General features: G+C 43.2%; 1 protein-coding gene across 1 annotated transcript in view; it reads left to right on the top strand.

Moving 5' to 3' along the window:
• Nucleotides 1–26,432, top strand: part of EIF2B5 (eukaryotic translation initiation factor 2B subunit epsilon) — a gene marked incomplete in the record, with an annotated part of 757,864 nt that overhangs the window by 437,457 nt on the left and 293,975 nt on the right. Inside the window, 1 exon segment of the mRNA XM_044070200.1 lies at nt 8,294–8,401. Coding sequence (XP_043926135.1) covers nt 8,294–8,401 — 108 coding nt within the window.

Here is a 26,432-nt window from a genome sequence, read left to right as displayed (position 1 = left end):
TCTTTGGAAGTTATAAAGCCTCTTCCCCCAAATCAGATAGGGTAGGATTCTCTTCAAGAATCTTTCTGGTGCTAAAGAGGGAACTTGGTGACCTCTCCCAGACCTTTCTTTTACTGTTGTTTGTTACCTCGCGTTCTACCTCTCAGTTGTCTAGTAACTGTGGATGTAAAAAGTGTTTATGATCACATTCCAGTACTTAAGAATTTCAGATTTTTTTCTTACTTTATGTATCTGGTTTACATTTTCAGTTTTCTGCTTTTCCCTTTAACTTCTTTACAGCTTCAAGGTTTACAAAATGCCTGTCTCCTGTAATAGCTCACTCCAGGCTGCATTGTCATTTTTCCTTATTTAGAGAACTGCCTTATTCTTGAATATTCTTTTACAAGTTGTCAAGAAACAGATGAAAATAGAGCAATTGTTCATTCTTTGTTACATAATAACATTTTTTGGAATGTCTTCTAGATACATCCTTCGTTGATAGCTTTTCTCCCCAGGGCAAAGAATTTTATAAAGAACATTTTCTGATATTCTCCAACCAGTCTCTGACATCAGCCAGGGAATGTTTCAGGATTCTGAGTTTCATGGCCTCTGCTATTCTGATTCTTTTGAAAAGGCTTCACATAAGGTAAAGGATGTTCATTTGATTGCTGATGCAGTGGGCTTAGCTATATGAATCGTTTTAGACCCATCAGCAGCTCTCCTTATCAATTTAGATTCCAGTACTAAGATTTGTAAAAAGGAAGTCACTCTGGTGGGGGCAGATCAACCATCTCTCAACCCAAGTCTATCTTTTCTTTTCCATCTCCTGCTCAGTCTGTAATCATAGATGCCTCAGACTTTGGTTGGGGAGCTGTAACCAAGGGGTGAAAGTTCATGGTCTGTGAAACAAACAGGACAGAACTTGAACTCCTAAATGTCAAAGAGATGATGACTCTAAGAAGAGCTGTCAAATCCCTAAATCATCTTTGGGTCACAGGCATTCTGCTTGTAATCACAAACAGCACTGCTGTGATGTAGTACATGAACAAATGGGGGAACCAGACCCCACCTCATTTACAGACTAACTATGGCAGCCTGAGAACTAGCAACACAGCAGAATCTATTCCTATAGGTTTCTTTCCATCAAAGCAGAATCTTGTTTCAGACAAGCTGAGCAGGACCAACACAGATCGCCATGAATGGAAGTTGAATCCAGGGGTCTTCCAGGAATGGGGAACTCCTCAGATAGATCTGTTTATCTCTAGTCATAACAGACAGTTAAAGATATTCGACTCCAGGACTCCTTTTACAAAACCCTGGAAGACAGATACCTTTTCATTCCCATGGATGGGAATGTTTCTGTATAAACAAAGATGTTCATCATTTAATCACTGGTGCAGTATCCATAGCTGTATGGGTTATATCCTGCACATGATATAATAGCCCGCCAGCTTGCAAAGGTTAAGTGCCCTTTCCATCTGCCCAGACTATAGACAGCTCGAGCAGAGCTTTAGAAAATCAGTGGTCTGAGGCTAAGTCCTTCAGAGATTTCCTGCTGCTCAAGAGCACTCATCTTTGAGCTTTCCAGGTTTGACAGTCAACTAACATTTCCCCATTACTGGGCAGATAAGTTCCCTTTGGTGGGGAGTGGAGACCTTCCTTACTGCATTTTATGACAGAAACTTACGTAATCGTGCCTCAAACTGTTTTAATGGCATGTAATACAAATAAGAAATCACTGTCACACTCGCCTTTGGTGGTGGAAGGTCAGAAGGCTGTGGGTTCTTTTCCCACTACGGCCTCTGGCAGGGTCACTGTAGTGTATGCCTGAGAAGGAGTCAGATGTTCATAGGTTCATACTAGGCTATCTGCCCTAGGGCATTTATAAGCCTAGCCCAGGGTTTGTGGCTTTCGCCACCCCTTTAGTTTGAAGGATACTATGCCCATTATTTTGTTGTGCCTCTGTCAAGCAGTGACACAGAGGTTATCCCTGGGGTATACCTGCGATCTCCCATCCATTGGTCAAGATTTCTCTTGAACAAGGCCAGCGAGGTGCTCTGCCTCACATGTACCGGGATTTTGTTCCACAGCATAGGGAGTCTCTGGGTGATGAATCTGTCCCTCCAGCATGTCCTATTTATAGCCGTGTTGAGGTTTAAGTCTCTTGCCCTTGTAGTTCTGATGGATTTAGATTTTTTGAGGTGAAGCATGTCCATTAATTCAGGGTTGGACATGGCCTTGTATGTCAGGCACAGGTCACCTCTGAGCAGACGGTAAGCGACTGAATAGAGCTGGAGTTCCTTCAGTCGGGCAGCATAAGACATATTTTTCAGACCCTTTATCCTTTTGGTGAGGAACTTTTGGGGCCTTTCCAATTGCTGCAGGTGTCAGGTTAGATACATTCCAAATGGGGCATTGTACTCTATCATTGGTCTGATGAGTGATGAGTACAGGGGAACGATGACCTCCCTTGATCTAGATGTGAAACCCTTCATGATCAGGTGGGCAATGTACTACCAATGTACCACAACTTCCTACAGTATCTCAATGAGTGCACTTGAAACAGACTGGGCAGCAGACAGTTTAGGCCTAGCTTTCTTGAGCTGCATTTTTCAGTACAAGTGGGACATCCAAGGTTGGGAGTTTCCACCATTTTGATATGAGGGAGGCTTTTAAACTTTGGGTATGTGTTTAATGAAGAAAGCAGAGAAGGAGGGTTTTAGAAACAAATGATTGTCAGATCTGCCAGTTTCTGTAATTGTTTTCAACCCTAGACAAAATAAGCAGTGAGAGTTGATGTCCTTATAAAGTATCTGCCTACCACACTCACACTTCCATCTCTTAGCTGACATTAACAAGTATGTTTGAGAAAAATACAAGACAAAGAAGGTTCCCCAGTTGAGCACTTATTTGAGTAAGTGTAATGGTAGTAGCCAACAACAACAACGTGGAGAATAGACCAGTGGGAGCAAAGATTCTGTATACAGACAGACAGCAAGATAGTCTTGTGGGGTCTTACTCTCATACATCCACTTTTGTACCCGTGTGCTAATGGGCTTAAGTCATATGCCAGACATACGAGTGCGTGGAAGGTTTTTGTCTTTGGTACACCAGCTGGAAATCAAGTAATCCTTGTTGAGATAATCCGTCAGTATTTGAATAATGCAACAGTGATCTAAGGCAGGACATTGGATTAATTTTTTCTAATAACTGACACTGCAATGCAGCATAAGGGGCTTGCTGCACTCTTGGGGGTATCGTCCTCCAGATAAGATGTTAAAAACCATGGCCGCATCTATTTGAATTGGTAGTAGCTCAAAATGACCCCATGGTACCCATGAAAGGAGTATTTGGCTTGACTGTAGAATAGTATTGAATTTACTTTGGAGGGGCTTGTGGTACTGGCTGCTGGACTGCAACCCCCTCCTCACTTGAAAAAAGAAGTTGTAATTCAAATTACAGTGATTAGGAAACCTGATTTTTATTTTTAAAAACTAAAATTAAACAATGGTTTTCTTCTTTTGTGTGCTCAGAACTCCACGTATGGTCATCCGTGGAGTTCTGACTTCAGAGATGCTTAAAGATGAATATTGCAAAAAAAAAATGTTTGTCCTACTTTTGTTTGCCAGGCTGTTTTGAAAACAGCCCAGCACTGGATATATTCCACCAGTGTGCTTTCATGTTGAAGACGTCAAGAATGTCACTCAGCGAGCAGCTTATCAGGTTAAAGCATTAAGCAACAAGGAGCCCTTCCCATTAGTTCAAGCTGCGTCAGATAATTGAGGCAGTCTAAAACTGAAACTAAACAACAGTTTGAATGCATGGAGGGATTTTTCAAAATGCCTCTGTATTTTTCTCTCATATTTTGGGCTGTTCTGGAAAATTTTTTTTTTTTTAATCTAATAAATGACTATTAAAAGGAAAATATATGCCACTGATGTTGATCATTTGTTCGCAATTATTTTTAGCTTTTTCATTGATTCTTGAGCTAAAAGATTGAACATTATATGGAGAGTGTGGTTTGCAATGACTTTCACATTGTTCTGACAGCAGTGAGCTGAGATTATACATTACTGTGTAGCAGTTGTTTCTTAATTAATTTGGCACAATCGAACATTTGTGGTATACAGTCACAAGTCATAGGAGTGGCTGTACTTGTTCACATCTGTGTGTGTGTGTGTGGGGGGGGGGGGGCATAAATGTTCTCAGCTGTCCCTGAGTTTGCAGAATGCCTTAGATTTTTTGCCTCCTATTTTGGTCTGTCCTTCATAACTGAATAATGACAGAAATTTCTTTCAGACTTTGTAGCCTTCAGAAAAACATGTTAATGCTAAACTTGTTTTCCACTAGGTTTCTAATTATATAAAGGCAATACCTGCCACTGATTTTGGTCATTTGTCCACCATTACTTTTAGCTTTCACCTTGCTTCTTGAGCTAATAAGTTGATAGGCATGTGGAGAGGGAAGATACAGTGGCTCACATTATATTCAGGCAGTAGTCAGCTGAGATAATAAATTCCTGTGTAGCAGTTATTTATGTATTTATTTATTCATCTGGTGCAGTCAGTCATCTACAGTATGCCATCACAATCATACAAGGGGTTGTAATTGATGGTCACATATGTGTAAAAACATGCATATGTACATATGCGAGGAGTACATAGATGTTTTTAACCGTCCCTGATTTTTGCAAAATGTCTCTGAATTTTGCCTCATGTTTTGATTCATTCTTCTTAAAGTGTGTGACTTTTCTTGCCAAAGAATCACTAGATAATGGTGACGGATATTTGAGTTTCAAACTTGATAGCTTTCTTAAAAGCATGCTAATACAAAGCATGTTCTAACAAATATCTAAGTATGATGATGTTGGTAGCTGCTTATGCCTTTGGTCATTTGTACACCATTATTTTTTAGTTTTCTCATTGATTCTTTTTTTTAAATAAGAAACATCTTCATTAAATTATTACTTTTGACATTGGCAGTTGTACATTAATGAAAACAAACTATATTGACATATTTCCACTTGCAAACATTACACATCACATACAGTCTTCTTTAAAGTCATTGTCCATCAAACGTTACGTAGCTCATTAAGTTCTTACCTTCCCTTAAACCTCATTCCTTCTCCAAAACATTATTCTGCATGTGTTGTTCCCACAGTTTCCATTGTTTTGTATGTAATTTGCTTCTACTCTTCCATAAAGATCCCACTTCCAATTCTTTTATCTCTGTTACCATGTCTACTTCTAGTACAGTTGTTTTAAACTTTGATTTCCATTTTCTATTAACAGTTTTTTTGGGGCAGCCACACAAATTAAACTAAACAAGGCCTTACTTTGTCTAGGCAATTCCAATTCTGTATCACAGCTCAAAAAATAATTCCCTTAGTTACTCCAGTTTGCTCACCCAGTATTTCTGACAGAGTAGCCTGCAGGGAATTTTTAAAGTCTGCCAACTCATTATACTCCCACAAAGTATGTTCCCAATAAACTCTTTCTTCCCCATCACACATCCAACATTTGCATTCTACCTGAGGAAAAAATTATTTGGAGTCTGCTTGGGGTATACAAATGCCTGTGCAAACACTTTCAAGCAAAGATCCTAAATCCTGTAGACTTTGCTGCATATTTGAGAGCCATGTATATATCCTCCAACTGTTTCTCTGTGAATTACTTATCTAATCCTTCTTAACCTCCTCTGATTGATTCCTATGATTATCTTGCAATATTTTGTATGCCGTACGAATTATACCTTTTTGGATTCTTGAGCTAAGACATTGATACATAGTGGGGGAGGGGTGTGCATTGCATTGCATATTATGTTCTGACACCAGTAAGCTAAGAAGATAGATTTTGTGTGGCAGTTATTTATATATCTTTGCATTCACTTGATCAATATCAAATCAAGTATCTGAAGTATCCATCACAGCCATACAAATGACAGTAATGACTGTTGCATTTGTGTATGTGTTTGGGGGTTGGAGCTGAAATAAATTATCATGTCCAGTTGTTACTATTTTTATTTTATTACATTTTGATATATGAGGTGCATAATTCCTTGGTTCAGGGACTATCAGTGGATGAGAATGATTGATACTGTTGGCATTTGTTTGAGATGGGCAACTATTATTCTAGTTTTGCAGCAGTAGTGTGCATTTGTCTGACACCAGCTGAAGTAATTTGCTATGTCGATTTTTAAAACAATCGGGTATCTTAGGGAAGCACAGTCAATAAAGTTGTATTTGATGACTATGGGGATTGTCTTTAATGAAAATGACTGCATGTGTGTGTGTATGGGGGTTATGTATCTAAAATTAGCAAGTTAGCCATAATTTTTTTCCCTTTCCTTTGCAGCATATCATAAGCATTGTACTTAATAAGTGTCTTTCTGTGGTGGTCTAGGCAAGATGCATGTGACAGCAGCTGATCACTGGCAGAAAGTTGCATCAAGTAGTGTTGCTATCTAACAGTGCTTGGTTCTCTGAGATTTTGGCTTTGATTCCTTTTGTGTAGAGTCTGCATGTACTCTGCCTCTCAGTGCGGGTTTTTATCCATATCTTTTGGTTTCTTCTCCCAGACCCTCAGCTGTGTAATATGTGCCTCTGGTCATTTATTTTACTTTCATCCCGGTCTAACACCAGAGGGGTACACAGAAGGTAACTGTCTTTTTTTGAAGGAGTAGGAAGGCTTGCAGTATTCCTAGATAGTATTTATATATCCTTGCAAACACTTGTCTTCCCAATTTATTGTCAAACTGCTATTTTATTATCTTTGAACATTAAGTTTTAGACCAAATTTCTTTTTCTTTGGCCACCATTAGTACAGAAGATTGTAAAATGCCCCCACCTTAGTTCAGTTATTTCCTTCAAACTTATTACAGTAGAGTCTTGGCTATTTAGTGTGTGTTAAAAGCATGGGGATGCTAAAATATGAGATAAAATGTGAAAAAAAAACAGGAAAGAAGTAATCTGTCTGGATGCTGTGAGGCCAGGATAAGGGGAAAGAGGAAAATGACATTAGAGAGGTGCAGGGGGACTAGTGTACATCACAGAATCATTGGAGTCATTTTGCAGTCAGACATCTAAGGTATATATACTTAGTAAAGTGGCTATAATGAGCATACAAAGGCAATCTGTGGATGAAAGGAAATGACTCCATCTGTGGTTTGATTGTAGGTAATGGTCATTGACTTGCTGTAGTAGAGCACCACCTCATTCCATTTAGCACCACCCATTCACTTGCTTCATGTGCAGCCCTGTCCCCATGATCTGAAGTCACCAGCTTCCACGGATTTATTTCATTTGATCAACTCATCAGTGGCAGTAGAAATAGAGTAGCTTTAATTGTATACATTTCTGACAGTACTTGTGCAGTCTTATGGAGTCAAAATGAAGTTTCATGTTGAGTATTACTTAGGGTTTCAGATGTTTAAATTCTTTGTTAAATAATTGAACTAATTAGCCTTTCCACAATTAAATTCCACTTAACCAAGGTTACATATGGACAATATTGAGAATGTTGTTGGTCTTTTGGCTTTTTCCCGGTTAGGGGTCGCCACGCTAATGATTGGCAGTAGATTTTCACAAACACCGAGGTGCCAGCTCGATGTTCAACCTTCAACGAAGGCACGCCCATTTACGCATGTCTTTCGAACGCCCACCCAACCGCGGGGAGAACATGCAGACTCCACACAGAATGCACTCCTCGCACTCCAGCCGAGAATCGAACAGGAGAACCACCTGCTGTGAGGCAACAACACTACCGCTGCACCACCGCGGATGTGGATAATATTGAGAATATGGAAACAAAATATTGCAGATAAAAATTCAGTAGTTGTAGTATTTTTATATCCTACATGTAAGACTGTTACCACCACTCCTTATTTTCTGATTCAGAGGGTGCACTACTTCAAAGTTTCAAAGTACTGGCAAACCAACTATTAATGTACATTACCATGGTAACACATCCAAGGTCTGGGGGGGTACAGCCTTCATGCAAAATATTTTCAAACTTTTTTCACAGCTAACATTTTAACACTTAATTAAAAAAAATTACCATTTAATGTTTCCTTTTTAACTTTCAGTGTGAGAGTCATGTTTGTTATAGTTCATAATGTCTTAGCTACACTTCAATTAGCTTAGGTTCGGTAACCTCTTTGTTCCTGTTTGCCTTGATTTGCCGCATGTATTAATTCTCATATTTTCAGAAAGCATATTAAATTTAATTATCTTTTTTTTGAAGAGGAGTCAACTTGTAAGTGTATTTTTATTTCATCCACAAAGTATTTTTTTATTTTATTTTTCCTTTCCTTTCAGGTCTGACATTAAACCCAGAAGAAGAAAGTGAGACTGAGAGTGAAATGAGCATGGAATCTGAGGAACTAGACACCAGAAGTATTTCTCCTCAGTTGGATGATATTCGAGGTGAGAAGTCATAAGCACAGATGTAGTTGTATCCATGTACTGAGAAGACAGAGGCTATAGAATGAAGTGTTTATGAAGAACAGACTCTCTTAATAAAGCATGAGTGTTTGTGTATACACAGCATGCTGCATATGTACACACACACACAATTTTTCTATTGCATTAGCTTACTGATTTGTATTTAGTGGTTGTATTTTAAATTAGTTGGCCGAAAATATGGTCAGAAAACCAGCTGCTCAGCATAGAGTTTTTGGCCCTGCCTACACCTCACATTACCAAGGTTTGACTAGTGACCTAGGAAATGGAAGAACTGACTGGAGGAATGAGATCGAACAGCCACAGTTGGGTTCATCTCTCTTGGGGGAAGAAGGGGGTAAGAGTCTTATCACATCTCACTTCAGGAACTTCATATAACAGGAGACCCTGTACTGCGTTCCATCACACAGGGACTGTGGGCAAAAGAACAGTGCTAATACTCAGCCAAGCTCGTACTCAGAACTAACTTCAGCTTAGTGTTACCAGACCTACACCGTGTTTGCCAGCTAGCAGGGAAGGAATATTATTTCCATCAAAAGAAAGTCTTCTAACCCTGTTGTATGGTTGTTTTAGTCCCCATCCTTTGCCTCTGCCTTCTGGAATCTTTAAACTTCAGGAGCAGAGAGGAATGAATGAGTTAGACTGGAACATAGGCTTGATGATTGCATGAGGAGGAGAGGACCAAGAAAAGATGCAGCCAGCCAGTGGAGTGTATACTAAGCAAATGTTTAAATAAAGACGATTTCTAGGAAAGATCTCTGTGGCCTCCACTTAAGTGGCGAAGGTCTTTAAACATTTGCATTTTTCAGATTTTTTTTATTGTGTAGTTTTGAGGTTGTGCTTAAATATGTTCTAAACCTATTAGATTTTGCTCAGTTTATGCATATACGTTCATGTCCTCTATGTTCATGTTGTTTTTTTTCCTGGTGCTCCAGTCTCCTCCTGCATTCCAGAGTTACAGTAGACAAATTGTCTGTATGTGTCTATGATGTATAGAAGAAAGGTCTGGGAATCGACTTCCGTTTTCCCCAAGCCTTGTAAACTGTGTGGATGGTGGCAGCTTTTCATGTGGTCGATCTAGGAGTTGGCTGTAAGTGTGGATGAATAGATACATAAATTTACACAAACATATGCACCTGCTCACTAGCGATGTATGTACACATGCATGTATGAGAGAAGAGGCACATATTTTAGTTATGTAATATGTTTGAAGCACAGACTGCATCTGTAAAGCATGGTCGTGTGGTGTTGCTATGGAAAGTTATGTTTCACGAAATGCAGAATGTTATGATTAAAGCATGTATAGATAAGGCATTGAAACATTACTGACTGTAAATAAAGAATGAGTGAACTATATAGCAATGTAGGTATGTTCTGTACTAGTGGAAATAGGCATTTCTAAAGTCTAGACCACAAGGAGTAGGCCAAATAATTTTACCTGGGTGTCAATTCTCACCCCCACAACACTCACATCGCCAGCTCTGTCATCATTTTCCATTAGATGCCTAAATGTTCACTGGAAAATGCTGTAGTCAGATGTCAGTGTACAAGGGAGGTAGCTGTTTCTAGTGGGTGTTTCAAAAATATCTCCACAGCAAACTCACACTATTGTTACTTGGTCCTCACTGCATACACATGCCAAGCATTTTTGTCTTATCCTTAATTTTGGCATGTCTGTACTTCAGGGCTCAACTATTTGAAGTTTGATCCTTGAAGTGCCTCTTGCATCCTTCCACCCTATTAGATTTACTGGAGATGTTGCTATTAATCACTCCCTTCCTTATTCCATGAGCCTGGGAGCACATCCCACTGAACAGGCTTGAAATTCCAACTTTGTTTTATGTGTAAGCTAGCCTTCACAGCACCATGTACAGGGCTTTTTCTTCCTACACCACTTAGCTAATATAACTGTCTCTGATATTGCAAAATTTTGTGGTTTGTTATTGTCTTTTCAGTGCAACAGGACTATAGGGGTCATGATTTGATCATCACAGCAAGCTAATCTTACACTACATTTTACTAATTGGGATTCAACCCAGGTAAAGGACCCATTAAGGAAGTTTTTAATATTAGTTACTTTAGTAGCTGTTGCACTGACCATCATCGGTTGGTTTATTTTTACTCTCCTACTGTTCCCTTGTGCAATGGGTAGCCTCTCTATCCAGCTGTGGTTGTTGGAGTGCTCTGTAATTTTGCAAGCATATGTAGAATTGTGTAATGAGTTACAACCAGGTGCACTTGCTTTGTGTGGATGGTGGACTATGGGTTGTTTTGAGAAAAATTGCTTGATTGTGATTGGTAGAGAGGTTGAACACAACCACAGGAACCATTAAAGAGTGTCCTCTTTTAGAGCAGTTGATGTACTCTTGTTAACATCTGTATTTCTTGAACCAGTTCTTCGCCACTTTCTTCCTTGGGACACAACTTCCTCGGGGGACCCTTGACAGCTTGAATGTGTACTCTTAACTCAGGAGGTTAAAACAGCATTTCATCTTGGAGGTTCGTTACAACGCAAACCAAAACTTGTCCAAGTGGAATGCATTCAAGAGACATGACTTCTCACATTTGCTGCAACTTCAAGAATGCCTTCATTGCAGGCAATCACTGCAGTGCCCATCTGGACATCGATTCATATCTTTGCCAAGCTTTATAGTCATGACCGTGACTAAAGAATCAGACCTCAGGGCTAAGCTTTATGAAGTTTTCATCTTTGCTTTTTTCTATCTGTTCTCTAACTCTTTTAACCATGTAGGTTTTATTGCTTGGGACTTTACCCAGTTGTAAGGCCACCATGGAGGTCCTTATGGTTAGATATAGCAGATACGTTATTACATTGTCAGTTATTGTATGAGCAGGGCCCTGTTTGGTAGGCCTTTGTCTCCTCCTGCATGTGAATGGGCCGGCTGTCCAGTGGCTGCTGTTGGGGTTCCCCTTAAATCTCTTTGTGTGTGTGTGTGTGTGTGTAACTATATATCTGTGTGTATATATATATATATATATATATTTATATATATATCTGTATATATATATATATATATATATATATATATATCTATCTATATATATATATATATATATATATCTGTGTGTATATATATATATATATGAATATATATATAAAATGTGTGTATACACACACATATGCGCGCGCACACACATACACATCTATATATATATATATATATATATATATATATATATATATATATATATACACACACACATACGGTTCCCCCTCACAAGATCTCGTTACTGAAAGCTCGAAATTCAGAAGCTCAAGCCCAGAATCTCGAGTTTTCAGTAACTCAAAATTGTGAAGGGAAGAGAAGCATACAAAAAAAAAAAACAAGTTGACTTACATGTATGCAGGGGGCCAAGTCACGCTGCACTCCCCCTGCTTAATATCTCAGCTCCGTGACCGCACTATAGCGGAGGAACGGAAATTCTCCCGTTGTGCGCTTCTGCATACAGTGCAGAACAGGAGATTTCCCTCATCCCCGTTGTAGTGCGATCTCGGAGTTGGTATATTTAAGTAGGGGGGTGCAGGGAGGCTTGCCCCCCTGGAAAAACATTGTAAAGACATTTTTGGAATGTCTTTTTGGTACGCTTTAGAATTTCTAGTTGCTGAAAACTCGAGATTCTGGGCTCGAGCTTATGAATTTTGAGCTTTCAGCAATTCAAGATTCTAAAGGGGGAACTATATATATATATATATATATATATATATATATATGTGTGTGTGTGTGTGTGTTTTTGGTTTAGTATTTGGCTGAGTGGAGTGTGTTTATAGCTGATCAGCCAAAACCATCATTTAAAAAATGCACAGTGTGCGCCCACAAGCTTTCACCGGCTGATGTCCACACTCTGTGTGTTATTTGCCTGGGTGTTCCCCACCTTAATCTGACATGTATTGTGTGGGCTGGGTTCAACCCCAGGGCCTTAAAAAGAGGAAGGCGAAACTGGTAGCTAAGGGCCTGCTACCAGTTTCTGCTTTAGACATGACTGCCTCAACATCGACTCCAGTAGCCAAACCCCCCCCCCAGGCTGGGACTCAACCTCCCTCTAAGCCTGCTGTGACAGTGACTAAAAGGATAAGGACAAGAGGGAGAAAGAGAGAAGGGCGGAAAGACACCGCAAGCGATCTCCGGAGTGGGAGCCATTTCCCAGTCCACCTTCAAAAATTGTTAGGACCACTTCTCCTCGGCTCCATTCCCCAAGGTTCTCCCCGGAGCCGACGGATCCTTCGGACCAGAGGCCTTCGAGGTAGTCTCACAGGGCCATATCCGAGTCGGTCGAAGCTTCACGTGGACAGGATGATGCGGAGATTCATTCAGACCCAAATCCAAATGGGAGTCTTGTCAGGCCCCTCTCCGGCTGGAGAGGGCACCTCTGTGCCCTTCTTCCATCCTATCTCTCCTTCCCCGATCTGACCTGTGGTTTCGGGGTTTATGGATCCGAGAATCCTCTGAGCTGGGGGTTCAGCGCTGACGGTTCCTCCAACCATGACACCGGCCATTACCTTGAGTTCCTCGGATCAAACTTGTTCAGATCTGAGCAACTCTCGTGGCCGAGAACAGGGAGCAGGATCTGACAGAATGGAGATGTCTTCAGCTCCAACTTTGTCGGATCCGAGCCGTTCCTTCGGAACCTTGGCCTCGGCTCTGATCCACACGATGGAGCCGGGGAGAACTGCTTCCTTGCTGGTTGCCAAGGAGGTGCACTCTCCTTCGGCCTTTGACGTGGTGGAGAGGGTTCTTTTCCAGGGATTGAGACCCCAGCCCATTGCCTCGGACTCCATCCAGGCTGTTGTGGATTTAGTCACGACTCTCATCAGCTTGTCCCAGGGACAGCATGTGCTAGAGGACCCCCCAGGTGGATCCCATCGTGGAACAACCCGTGACTTACGAGCCCTCTTCAGAGAGTCCCACTGAGGAGGCCCCCCCCATAAGCACTCGTGTAAGAGGAGGCACATTGACTCCCCCGAGTCCCTCACAGAAGATACTGACTTGGATGAAGGTGAGGGTTCCCCCAGGTCACCTCCCGAGGATGTCTCCTTTGGAGACATCATGGAAATCCTCTGCCAGAGGGGAGGTTGGTCACCCCCAAAATCCTCTGCGGATGAGTCAGTATTCCTGGAGGCCTTTGGCATGGGCCAATCTACATCCTGGGTGTCCCCTCCTGCAGATCCATTAGTGCATCTTAGTACCATGCGGGCATGGAAGGAGCCTGACACCATAGAGCCAATACCCAAACGCCCAGACAGGATCCCTTCTTCTCCTAAAGACAGACAGGCCTGGTACAAGGGATCCTCTGTGGATGCTATGGTGGTGGCAGCTGCCACCAAGAGAGCACTGGCTCAGGAAAGTTCTTCGGTCCACCCTCCAGACAAAGAGTCGAGGGTGGTGGATCGCTTTGGGAAGCGAGTCTTTTCTTCAGCGATGTTTTCCGTACGAGGGCTGAATTATTTGGCACGTCATTCGACTCCAGCGAGACCTAGTCACGGAATTCACTGCGTCACCCCCAGAGTCTTTGTCGCCAGAGGACAAGCAACTTTTCTCTGTGAAAATGATTCTGAAATCCGTTTCGAACACGTCCATGCGTCTTCTTTCCCATGCCATAGAAGGAGCGGCTAGGACCGGCGTAGCTATGAGGCGGCACACTTGGCTCAGACTCTGTCAATTCGTGGACCCCTTCAAGGCGTTATTCAGAAATGCTCCCTTTGACGGTTCCTCCCTGTTTGGGAAGACAGTTCGTGGCACCCTGGTCCAGAGCGAGAAGGACGGGAAGACTTTGTCTGCTGTCGGAGTCCACTTCTCTAGCCCCCAAATATCCTTTTCTAGGAATCAGAGAGGGCAGAAAAGGATGTGGTTCCGAAAATCTCAGTTTTCCTGGGACACTCATTACAACTCGTCCCGTATAGAAGCAGAGGGGGACAAGACAGATGCCACCCCAGAGGCAGAGGGGGCCCGAGGAACTCTGGGTCTAAGCAGACCTTCTCGGACCGACCCACGCAGCAACCCAGTGGGGTTGCCCGACTGTCCTACTCTGGAGACAGTTGGGAGGAGATTGCCATTGCACCTAACGGCTTGAGAATCCATTACGACGGACCGTTGGGTGCTCCAAATAATATCCAGAGGATACTCCATCCCATTCGTTGCCCCACCCATCCAATCAAAGCACCTCCTGGATGTTCCAGCTGCTCAAAGGGAGGCCGCAGCGCACAAAATTTCAAAGCTGCTTTACAATCGGGCCATCGAACCAGTCCCCCCAGATCAGTCTGGATCAGGCATTTACTCCAGGTTCTTTTTAGTGCCGAAAAAGACTGGGGACCTCAGACCCATATTGGACCTGTCAACCCTGAACCTGTCTGTAGCCAAGCAGAAATTCCGGATGGTCACCTTGCAGTCCATTCTACCTTACCTCCGAGAATGCGACTGGATGTGCTCGATAGACCTCCAGGACGCTTACTACCACATCAAAATTTGCAGAAGCTTCAGGAGATTCCTTCGCTTCCGGCTGGGAGCCAATCATTTTCAGTTCAGAACCCTACCCTTCTGTCTCACCACAGCCCCCAGGGTGTTTACCAAGGTTATGTCAGTCGTAGCGGCTCACCTGAGACTTCAGGGAATTCAGGTGTTTCCTTACCTAGACGATTAGCTCCTCTCTGCTGCCACCAAGTGTCTATTTTGCATGGCCAGAGACTCCTTCCTGCATCTTGCAGTCAATCTAGGGATTACCATCAGCATCTCCAAGTCCCACTTGAACCCGACTCAGACCTTGGAATTCATAGGGGCATGGTTGGACACTCTACTATTGCAAGTTTTTCTCACTCAGGACAGGGTCCAGAACCTACGGGCCCATGTGTCAGTGATCCTCGGCCTCAGGACGCCGATGGCGAGCAACGTTCTCCGAGGCCTAGGCTCCATGGCTACAGCAATTTCAATTCTTCCATCTGCGCTCCTTCACATGAGGGTGCTTCAGTGGACCCCGGTAGTTCAGTGGTCTTGGTTAGACCTCCCCATGGACTACCCTATATGGATCAACAGAGCCTGCAAGATTTCTCTTCTCTGGTGGCTTCATTCGCCAGAAATCTTGGCAGGTCGTCCATTCTTAACAACCCCAGCCCAAGCCACAGTGACCACGGACGCCTCCCAGCTCGGGTAGGGGGGCACATTTTTGGGAAGGATGGTCCAAGACACGTGGTCCCAGACAGAGACCAGATTGCATATCAATGTTCTGGAGATGAGGGCAGTGCTTTTAGCATTGCAAGCCTTTCACGCTGTTCTTCCCCCGGGCACGATTGCAGTTCAGTCAGACAACATGTCTGTTGTCTGGTACATCAACAAACAAGGAGGGACCAGATCTTACCCTCTCTGCCGCGAGGCCATGAGAGTGTGGGAGTGGGCGATTTCCACCAGTCGGTTTCTGATTGCAACGCACATCCCGGGACGCTCCAACATTTTAGTGGACAGACTGAGTCGGGCTATTCTAATGCTACACGAGTGGTCTCTGAAACAGTCAGTAGCGGAGGAGATCTTCCACGCGTGGGGTCACCCTTGCTGCGATCTCTTCGCATCTCCTTCCAACGTGAAGTGCAGTGACTTGTTCGCTCTGATCCCCTCACCAGGGGACTCCCCCAGAGACGCTCTCGTCCATGCTTGGCCTCCCTGGTTACTGTATGCCTATCCCCCGCTACCTCTCATTCCGAAGTTTCTTCAGAAAGCTTACCGACTGGGGTGCAGAGTGATCCTCATTGCCCCATTCTGGCCTCGTCAAGTGTGGTTCCCCTTCCTCTGGTTTCATGCTTTAACTACTCCACGGATTCTGGATCCCTGCCTGGATCTCATCTCTCATCCCTCGGGCATCAGTCCGCCCGATCTGGACAGCCTCAAGCTGACGGCTTGGTTGCTCCAATTCCCTTGATCGCTAGGACTCCCGGTCTATCATCTTCAGTAAAGAGTATTCTGATGGCATCCCACAAAGCTTCCACTAGGAAAGTTTATCGCAGCAAATGGAAACGCTTCTTTATTTGGGCTTCTCAGAGAAACCTAGATCCATTTACAGCCCTGGTTCCTGCAGTGTTGGAGTTTTTGTCCTATATTTTTCAACAAGGGGCTAGTTCCTCTACAGTGAAAGTACAGCTGGCAGCCATATCTAATTTTCATGTCGGCGAAAATCTGAATGCTCTGGCCTCTTTGAGATTGTGCAAGGCCTTTCTAAAAGGTAGTTTTCTTTTGCGTCCCCCGGTTAAGAATTCCGTCCCTCCTTGGGACCTTACCTTAGTTCTACAGGCATTGGTGGCACCCCCATTTGAACCAGCAGCGTCAGTAGATTTGAAATTCCTATCCTGGAAGACAGCTTTTCTAGTGGCCATTACCTCTGCTAGAAGGGTTTCTGAGATCCAAGATTTGTCTGCCGTGCTCCCTTACTTGATCTTTCATAAAGACAGGGTTTCGCTTCGTACGAACCCTTCTTTCTTACCGAAAGTTGCTTCTGAATCTAATATTAACCAGATGATTAATCTGCCTGTGTTCTTTCCAAATTTCCAGAACAAGGGTGAATATAAGCTGCATTTGCTAGATGTTCATAAACAGCTTCCTTTCTATTTACACAGGACTAAACAATTCCGTAAGTCTGACCAATTATTTGTGTCCTTTTCCAGACCCTTTTTGGGCAAGGCCATTTCCAAGGTCTCCTTAGCTAGATGGATTACACAATGTATACTGCAAGTCTGTAGGGATAAAGGCCTATCCCCACCTGGTCCTATTAAAGCTCATTCTTCTAGATCTATGGCAACTTCTGCTGCCTTTTAGTCTAGGGTTTCTCTGGATGATATCTGTGCAGCAGCGACCTGGGCGAAGTCACATACATTTATTTCTCATTATAAGTTGGATTTGATCTCTAGCGGGAGAGCATCCTTTGGCTCTGCAGTGCTCAGGAATATCCTTCCATGAGGGCCTCCCAGGAGTATTGGTAGGTGGGGACTCTGTCCCACAGGTTGCAGATAAATGAAGTTAACTACTTCAGATAAAGAAGTTATGTACTCACCATAACGTTTCATTTGAGTAGTTATACTTCATTTTCTGCAACCGTCCCTCCCTCCTTCCCCCGAACCTGTTCTAGGTTAGTGTTATTGAGTTGCTAATAGTTTGATTTGTGGCATACTCGATCTGAGGGAAGGTAAGAGATGTGAGGGATTGTGGGTAAGGGGAGGTGCTTGGAGCAGATGCTTGATAAAATGTTGCCAGCTCGGATCCGATATCCCACAGGTTGCAGAAAATGAAGTATAACTACTCAGATGGAACGTTATGGTGAGTACATAACTTTTTTTTTTATTTACATCCTGTACATCTTGTTTTATGTGTATGTATACATGCATGTATGTGTGTCTACATATATATGTGTGTATGTATATATATATATATGTATATGTATGTGTGTGTATGTGTGTGTGTATATATATATATATATATATATATATATATATAGCGGTTTACTATCTTTTGTATGAATGACAGACTGTCGGCAGCACTGCTGCCGAAAATTAGAATGGCATGCACAAAATTTAAATGGATGGGATAGTCGAACACACTTGCGAATGCAGTAGTGCATTCGCATAAGGCGTATTTGACTATCTCCACTGAGATCGTGGTACAGTGAGGATTGGAAATTCCTCCATATCCTCCTCACTGTAGTGGGATCTCGGAGTTAGAATGTATTAATAGCGGGGGGGGGGGTGCAGGGGGGCTTGCCCCCCTGCAAAAACATATGTCATATAGGAGTCTGATTTACATCAGCTCCTATACGGCTATCACGTGATGGTTTCAGTAACAATGTCGACTCAAATGTGTCGCTCATTTGGGTTGACATTGTGGCCATTCAGAATGTTTGTGTTCGTTTTTACTTTTCGTTGCCGTTCGAACAAACAATAGTAAACCATATGTTGCGTATGGGGATATACAGCTAAGTGTGTGCTTGCATGTACACACACACACACACACACACACACACACACACACACACACACACACACAGTTATCCTAATGGTAGATAGTAAATGAAGTGTCATAAAAGTTGTCAGCTACATCTGTGTTAATCCACATCCCTGGTGCGTCATCACAGTAGCTATATACATTGTCAGTAGTATCTAAAGTTTATATACTGCACTCACAAAATACACATATGCAACCAAACATACTAGCCAGCTAAAAGTATCCTCATCCCTATACCCAAATACACACTTTGATTAAAATAAAAATGTAAAAGCATAGACTGCATTTCCCATTAACTTCAGTGTAAAAACATTTCACTAGCTTAAGACACCGCACACAGAAAATACACAAAACTCTTCGTAAAAAACACTGCCTACCTAACTGTACTACCTAGATATAGTCATTTTAAAGTGAAAAATAAATATAAAATATGTAATAAAGCATTGACTGTAACTAGCCAGTTAGAAAATGGCATTACTCGTAAATCAGACTTGATTCTGTTTAATCTATGATTTAGTAAAAAAAATAAAATTGAATTGCAAAACTAGCAGAATCTAACTTAACCCTTATTGCATTACTGCAGTAAATCAGAAGTCAACTAACATTGCAAAGATCAACTTTGACCAGAGCCATTGCTGGCTCATCTAGTGCTTGCTACCCATCCCCACTCCCTCAGTTCTTTAAGAGCAAAAAAAGGGATTTCAGCATACACAGTAGCAAGCTGATTATTGCTACATTTTTATCAGTGGACTTCCTGCAGCAGACCCAAACCTCCCCCCAGCTCTTCAAACAAAGAGCAAAAAAAGTCAAAAACAGTGAAGAAAGAACTACACTTATGCACTTCTCCGCCATGCCCCCTTACACTTTGCTCCTGGGGCAGTTGACCCCTTTCACCCCACCATTGCTACACTACTGCTTTGACCTGCATAATTGTAGACCCGAAAGCCTGACCAGCCTCATCTGTAAGGTTATGGAAAGGATTATTTTAGAATTAATAAGTAAGGATGTAGATAACCTGCAAACTCTTGATCCAAGCTAGTTTGGATTTGTCTGGGGCAAGTCCTTCCTTCTTAACCTGGTTGTCTTCTTTAAAAAAGTCGATGTACCAATGGATGAGGACAAATCAGTACACATATAGACCTGGCAAAGGCATTAAACACCATCCCACACTCGTAGCTTGGAGAGTTTAATCTAAATCCCTATGTAACTTGCTGAACAGCAGTTTGGCTCAGAAATAGAACACTGGAAGTAAAGGTTGGCTACTCTACCTCCTACAAAAGATCTGTCACTAGCAGTGTATCCCAGGGTTAAGTCCTTGAGCTACTTTTCTTTGCCATTTACTTCTTGGAAATCAAAGGTAATGGTAATGGTTTGTGGCTGCCTAGGTTTGCAGATGACTGCAAACCCGATGCCATTGTAAACTCCCCAGAGGACACCATGATCCTCCAAGAGAGCCTGTCCCAAGCAAATAATAGGTGTCAAAACCCTAATCTAAAACTAAATGCCAAGAAATGTATAACTGTCATCTTTGGTAAGCATGACTCCCGTTGTAACTGCCACGATGACAACACATCCATAAAAACGTATCACATAGTCAAGTATCTGGGAAACTTTGTTGACAGTAAACTCTCCTTTGATCGCCACATATCCACTACTGTAAGGGAAGTAGTTTTTCATTACACAGCCTATATCTAAAGGTGTGGCATCCAGGTCCAGTGATGTACTCATTCCACTGTATTCCACACTCATTAGGCATAACATTGTTTAATGCTCCATTCAATATGTACTTGTCCAAACCCTTGTCTCAACTGGAATGACTACAACACTTCCTCACTAAAAAGATCAAGGGTCTAAGTCATAAAAACCTTGCATACCATCTCATAGCCTTATCCCTCTTCTCAGTATCTTACAGGCTACTGAGAGGCACATCTGTCTTATTTATAAAGCCTCAACAAACTGTGTCCTGTGAAACTTATTACATGTTCATAAGTCCAACAGTTGCAGTTTCCTCATCTCTAGTTTCTTCTTGGCTATCTGTCTTACCGCAGACGTTATGTTGGTTGTGCAGCATCCTGATCTGAATCCAAACTGCTCATCTGTCATCTTCCTTCTACTGCTATGTTTATTAATTTATCAGCCACCCTCTCCAGAACTTTCATACAGTATGACGGGAGGTTGATACCTCTTTCTGCCCACAGTTGTGTGTGTGTCCCTTTTGCTCTTGTGCACTGGCACTAGTATGCTTATTCTGCAGTTGTCTGGGAAATGCCTTTTTCTCTCCATACTGCTGTGAGTGCTGTCAGCAGAAATTTCTCCCCTATTTGTCCCAACAATCTTGATCATATCTGCTGTAACCTCATCTGAACCTGGGCTTTCCCTGACTTTATTTTACTTGGTGCTGATGTTCATCGTGCATACAGCTGCAGTCATAACGGATGGGTTCTCCTTCCATCAGGCGGGTCCTCGGTCGGCCGAATTCCAAAGTCTAGGTCCGACATCGGTTGTCGTCGCTTCTTCCCTGACGTCAGTGCGACAGGGGGTATAAAAGAACCAGCCGACGCCATTTTCTTCAGTCTTTCTTGCCGCGTGGTGCCCGAAGCAGAAGCAGTTCGCAAGTGCCGGTCGGCCAGCTCCTGAAATTACGAAAATTTTGCAACCGAAGTTTTCTTGAAAGCTAAGTACCCCGTTGGGGAAACTTTTCTTGCCTCAGACCGATGTCAGACAAAGTTAATAATTGTATTTCATGTGGGAAGCAAATACTGCATAAGGATTTTCATTCCCTCTGCATTCCTTGCTTAGGCCCAGACCACGACGTCTCGGTCTGTCGTTTTTGTGCTACATTCAACAAACGCACCATTAAGCGTCGGGCGGAGTTCGCCCAGCACTATTTTGGCGAAATATTTAACTACATTATGTCGTCGGATACTCCAACTCCAGTTCTGTCTAAAAAACGCAAAGATAAGGACCGACACACGAGGTCCGCCGCCTCTACTGACACCACGCCAAAGCCGACTACAGGTGGTCCGGTTCTTAGCGAGGCGCCTATGCAGCCCCTGCCTACCGACGACACTTCATTGGCAGTGTCTACTGTGCCCGAGGTCGCAGGCTCCTCGGCCCACACCCCGACTACAGATACCGAAGCCACTCTAGGTGGTGAAACTCAAAATGTAGACAGGTCTGCCTCCTCTCAAGGTGTCTTCAGACCTTCCTCTTCTTTTTCCATCAAGGCTTTCACTAAGTCTAAAGCAGCCATGCATTCCAAGAGACAAGCTATACAGGGCCCTTCTCCAGGCCCCATGCCTAAAAAACAGATGCTTAAAATGGCTGAGGATTTAATTACTCTTATCAGGGGTTCTCAACCCCCCCCCCCGGACAAAAGGCCCAGAGTGGAGGAAGAATCCCCCTCCTCTGACCAGGCCTCCATTATTTCAGAGCACTCTGATGAACAGGAACATTCTTACTCCCCTTTTGAAGATTCTGATGCAGAGGAGTCCATTCCCTCTGTCTCCCCCCCAGAGGATTACTCATTTGGGGAAACCTTGCATACCTTGAGGGAACACTTCCACTGGGAAGGCCCAGAGTACTCAGACTCCAAGAAAAGGCTTAGGGATTGTCTCTTGCTACCTCAACACAGGCCTCTGGCTATACCTCCTGTCTTAGACATGCTAGATGATGTGTATTCGGAGGCCTGCCTTAACCCAGACTCTTTACCTCCAGCCCCAGTCAAGCCTGAAAGGTTCCTGACTCACACCAATTTTTATACAAAAGCCATGCAGCTGACCCAGAAACTATCTCACAGGGCCCCAAGGGAATTAAGGCCTCCACTGCTAAAAATCCATTACCTTCCAAGAGAGATTCCAGATCTTTAGAAAGGTGGGGAAAAAAGGTATACACCTCGGCCACCTTAACCATGAGGGCATTAAACTGCCAGTTCCATATGTTAAAGTACCAACAGTTTCTGTTATCACAGTTGAGAAGCAAAATGTCACAACCTGAACAACCAGACTTGAAGGAGTTGCAGGATTTGATGCATAGTGCAGAACAAGTGGGTAAACATACCTTACAATGTGGTTTTGATGCTCTAGAGGCCTCATGTAGAGCTGCTGTTACAGGCTCAGTCATACGTAGACATGCCTGGCTCAAGGAGCAAACCTTACCAGATCATGTCAAAGCTAAATTACTAGATGCCCCTCTACAAAAGGATGTATTATTTGGTGTTAAAGCTGAGGAGGTATTAAAGAAAATGGAGGAAAAGGCTAAATCAATGCAAACAGTGAAAAATTTTCTACAGGTGCAACCTCCACGTTTCAGTAGAAATTGGCCTTCCAAAAACTGGTCCTTTCCAGCCACGGACAGACCCCAAAGAGGTAGATACAGGTGCCCGAGGGGCAGAGGGCAATCTCAAGGATCGTTTAGAGGCTGACAGTGGCAAGCTGCTCCACAAACAGGTGGTGAAGATAGTTCGCAGCCATTCAGAAAGCAAACCCAATGACTTTCCCCTTTGCATGCCAAGCAAAGCTCAAATGGCAGCACCCTTAGGCAGAAAACTGGCATTATTTTCGAAAAATTGGCATATTGTCACAAAAGACAAATGGATCCTGGACATCATAAACAGAGGCTACAGATTCCATTTTCACACCCTTCCAAAAATGAGAGGCATGCCAAACCTGCCACACAATCAAAGGGCAGAGGCACAAAGACAAATTTCAGATCTCATGGACATGAAAGCTATTCAAGAGGTACCTACTCAAGAACAAGGTCAAGGTTTTTATTCCAGACTATTCCTGGTACCAAGGAAGGGAAAAGATTGGAGACCTATTTTGGACCTATCCATCCTAAACACATTTTTACTCGTGCCAAAATTCAAGATACTCACATTACAGCAGCTTCTTCCCATGCTGGGCAAGGAGTCTTGGCTGGTAACATTGGACCTCAAGGAGGCATACCTGCATGTCCCAATCAGACAAAATTGCAGAAGGTACCTCAGATTTCTTGCAGGTTCAACCCATTATCAATTCTCTGCATTGTCCTTTGGCTTATCTACTGCGCCCAGGGTATTCACGAAATGCCTGGCATCAGTAATTGCCTACTGCAGACTTCAAGGGATACAAATATACCCATATTTGGACGACTGCCTGATCCAGGCGGACAGCAAGCACATACTTCTGAAACATCTGGCTTTTGTAATAATGTTGTTGAATTCTCTGGGATACACAGTCAACAAAAAGAAATCAAGGCTAATACCCTCTCAGAAAATAATTTTCCTGGGTGCCAACTTGGACACAAACACCCAGATGGCCTACCTCACGCCAGAGAAACAGGGACAACTAACTCAATACTTCAGAAAACTAGCAAAGTTCACCAGGCTGACTGCAAGGAAAATCCTGCAGGCTCTGGGATTCATGGCATCTTGCATCCTTCTAATCCCATGTGCAAAGCTGCCTATGAGGAGACTTCAATGGTACCTGAAAAACTTATGGTCTCAACACAGCCACAGTTTGGAAACAATGATACCACTAATTCCATGTCTTCAAAAGGAATTTCTGTGGTGGGCTCAAGCATGCCAGACAAACACAAGTCTCCCATTCTGCAAGCCTCAAGCAAATCAAGTCATCACAACAGACGCCTCGGACTACTCCTGGGGGGCGCACATGACAGATCGGTGCATTCAGGGCAAATGGTCCCAAAAAGAAAAGCACCTTCACATCAATCAAAAGGAAATGCTAGCAGTAATAAATGCTATTATAGCTTTCAAAGACCTTCTGCATCCAGGTCAACTATTGATAAGGACAGACAACACCACAGTAATGTGGTACATAAACAAACAGGGAGGAACCCATTCATACTCCCTATGCAGGCTGGCCATGTCACTTTGGAACATGGCTCTGGAATTACAAATCGAACTTCAAGCACAGTACTTGCCAGGCAAGGAAAACACACTGGCAGACAACCTAAGCAGAAATATGACAGATCCACACGAATGGAAGTTGCATCCTCAAGTTTTTACAGAGATAATTCAAGCAAGGGGAAGGCCAGACATAGATCTCTTTGCCTCCCACAAAAATCACCAATTGACAAAATTCTGCTCAAGGACTTTTCATCCACAGGCCTGGAGAGTGGACGCTCTCTCTTTCAGTTGGACAACAATGACAGTTTATGCCTTTCCACCTCTTCCTCTGCTGCCCTAAGTTCTATTAAAAACCAGAGCAGACAGACCAAAGATGATTGTCATTGCTCCAGACTGGCCAAGACAGCACTGGTACCCACTCCTGAGTAGCCTGACGCATTCCCCACCATGGACCCTACCTCTAATGCCTCTTCTTCTGACTCAGCACAGCTTCAAAACTCTTCACAGTCAGCTGAAAACACTCAATCTGGCCGCATGGAAGATTCCTTAACTTCACAACAGACTCTACTCTCCAAGGAGGTGCAGGATGTCATTTTGAGGCCAGAAGGCCGTCTACTAGAAAAGCTTACTCTGCAAAATGGAAACGGTTTTGTGCCTGGAATGAGAAAAAGGGGAGAATCCTGGAAAACTGAATTTACCTCAAATATTACAGTATCTAGCTGAGCTGCTAAGCAGTGGGCTTTCATTCTCCTCCATCAAAATCCTGCCTCAGCCATTTCTGCAGAATACAACACTGATCCACCTTTATTCTCTCACCCCCTCTTAAGACAGTTCCTCAGAGGGGCTAAGAATATAAAACCCCCAAGGAAACAACCAATACCTGCTTGGGACCTCAATTTCATTCTAGAAAAGCTGACCTTGCCTCCTTTTGAGCCAGCTGCCTCAACAGATTTGCAATATTTGTCCTGGAAAGCAGCCTTCCTTCTGGCTATCACCTCAGCTCACAGGGTATCGGAACTACAAGCCCTCATGGCTGGCAGCCTTTCATCATTTTCCATCAGGACAGAGTTTCCTTACGAACCAACCCGTCCTTTATGCCAAAGACAGTATCCAGGGTAGCTTTGAATCAGGCTATCCACTTACCTACCTTTTACCCTAATCCTCAAAACAAAGGGGAGAGACTACTACATTCCTTGGACATCCACAGACAGCTGCGTTATTATTTGGACAGAACAAAGCCTTTCAGAAAATCAGAACAACTCTTTGTGTCCTATGCTATTGGAGCTCAAGGGAAGCCAATTTCTAAACAGACAATCTCAAAATGGATAGCCCACTGCATACGCTTTTGTTACTCTTTTCATGGTAAAACTGTACCTGCAGGCATCAGATCTCACTCCACAAGGGCCACAGCTACCTCTGCAGCTTTCCTCAGAGGAGTTCCTACCAAAGATATTTTGGAAGCAGCCACTTGGAGTTCTGTACATACCTTCTCCAAGCACTACCACCTACCATTATACTCCAAAACTAGAGCAGGCTTTGCCACTGCAGTCTTGCAGGGCATCCTGGCTCCTCCTAGTTCCACCTAGTGCCTACCATCCCTTTTTTAGCTTTGGGATTCTACCCATCTATTATGACTGCAGCTGTATGCACGATGAACATAGTACAGTTTTGTACCTACCATAAATGTAGATGTTCGAGTGCTAATACAGCTGCAGTCCAGGTTTCCCTCCCTCCTTCCCCTCTTGGGACAGGTCTGTTGGCTAACACCTCCTCATACAACCTGATTGGGGTATTCATTTATGGTGTATTTGCTTGCAACTACTGTATTTTGATTATATTGCATTGCATTATTACACAAATTTATGTATTGCCTTCCTTCTGGGGGCACCTGACATCTGGGGCAAGAAAAACTGAAGAAAATGGCGTCGGCTGGTTCTTTTATACCCCTGTCGCACTGACGTCAGGGAAGAAGCGACAACAACTGATGCCGGACCTAGACTTTGGAATTAGGCCGACCGAGGACCCGCCTGACTGCAGGAGAACCCATCTGTTATGACTGCAGCTGTATTAGCACTCGAACATCTACATTTATGGTAGGTACAAAACTGTACTTTCTTACCTCTAGGGTTGGCTCCTCTTCTCCTTTAATTGTAGA

This window comes from Protopterus annectens, chromosome 4.part1 (assembly GCF_019279795.1).
Source record: "Protopterus annectens isolate FY-2018-M chromosome 4.part1, PAN1.0, whole genome shotgun sequence".
Taxonomy (NCBI): Eukaryota; Metazoa; Chordata; order Ceratodontiformes; family Protopteridae; genus Protopterus; species Protopterus annectens.
Note: the sequence above shows the minus strand (reverse complement) of the source record. Positions and strands in the feature narration are given on the sequence as shown.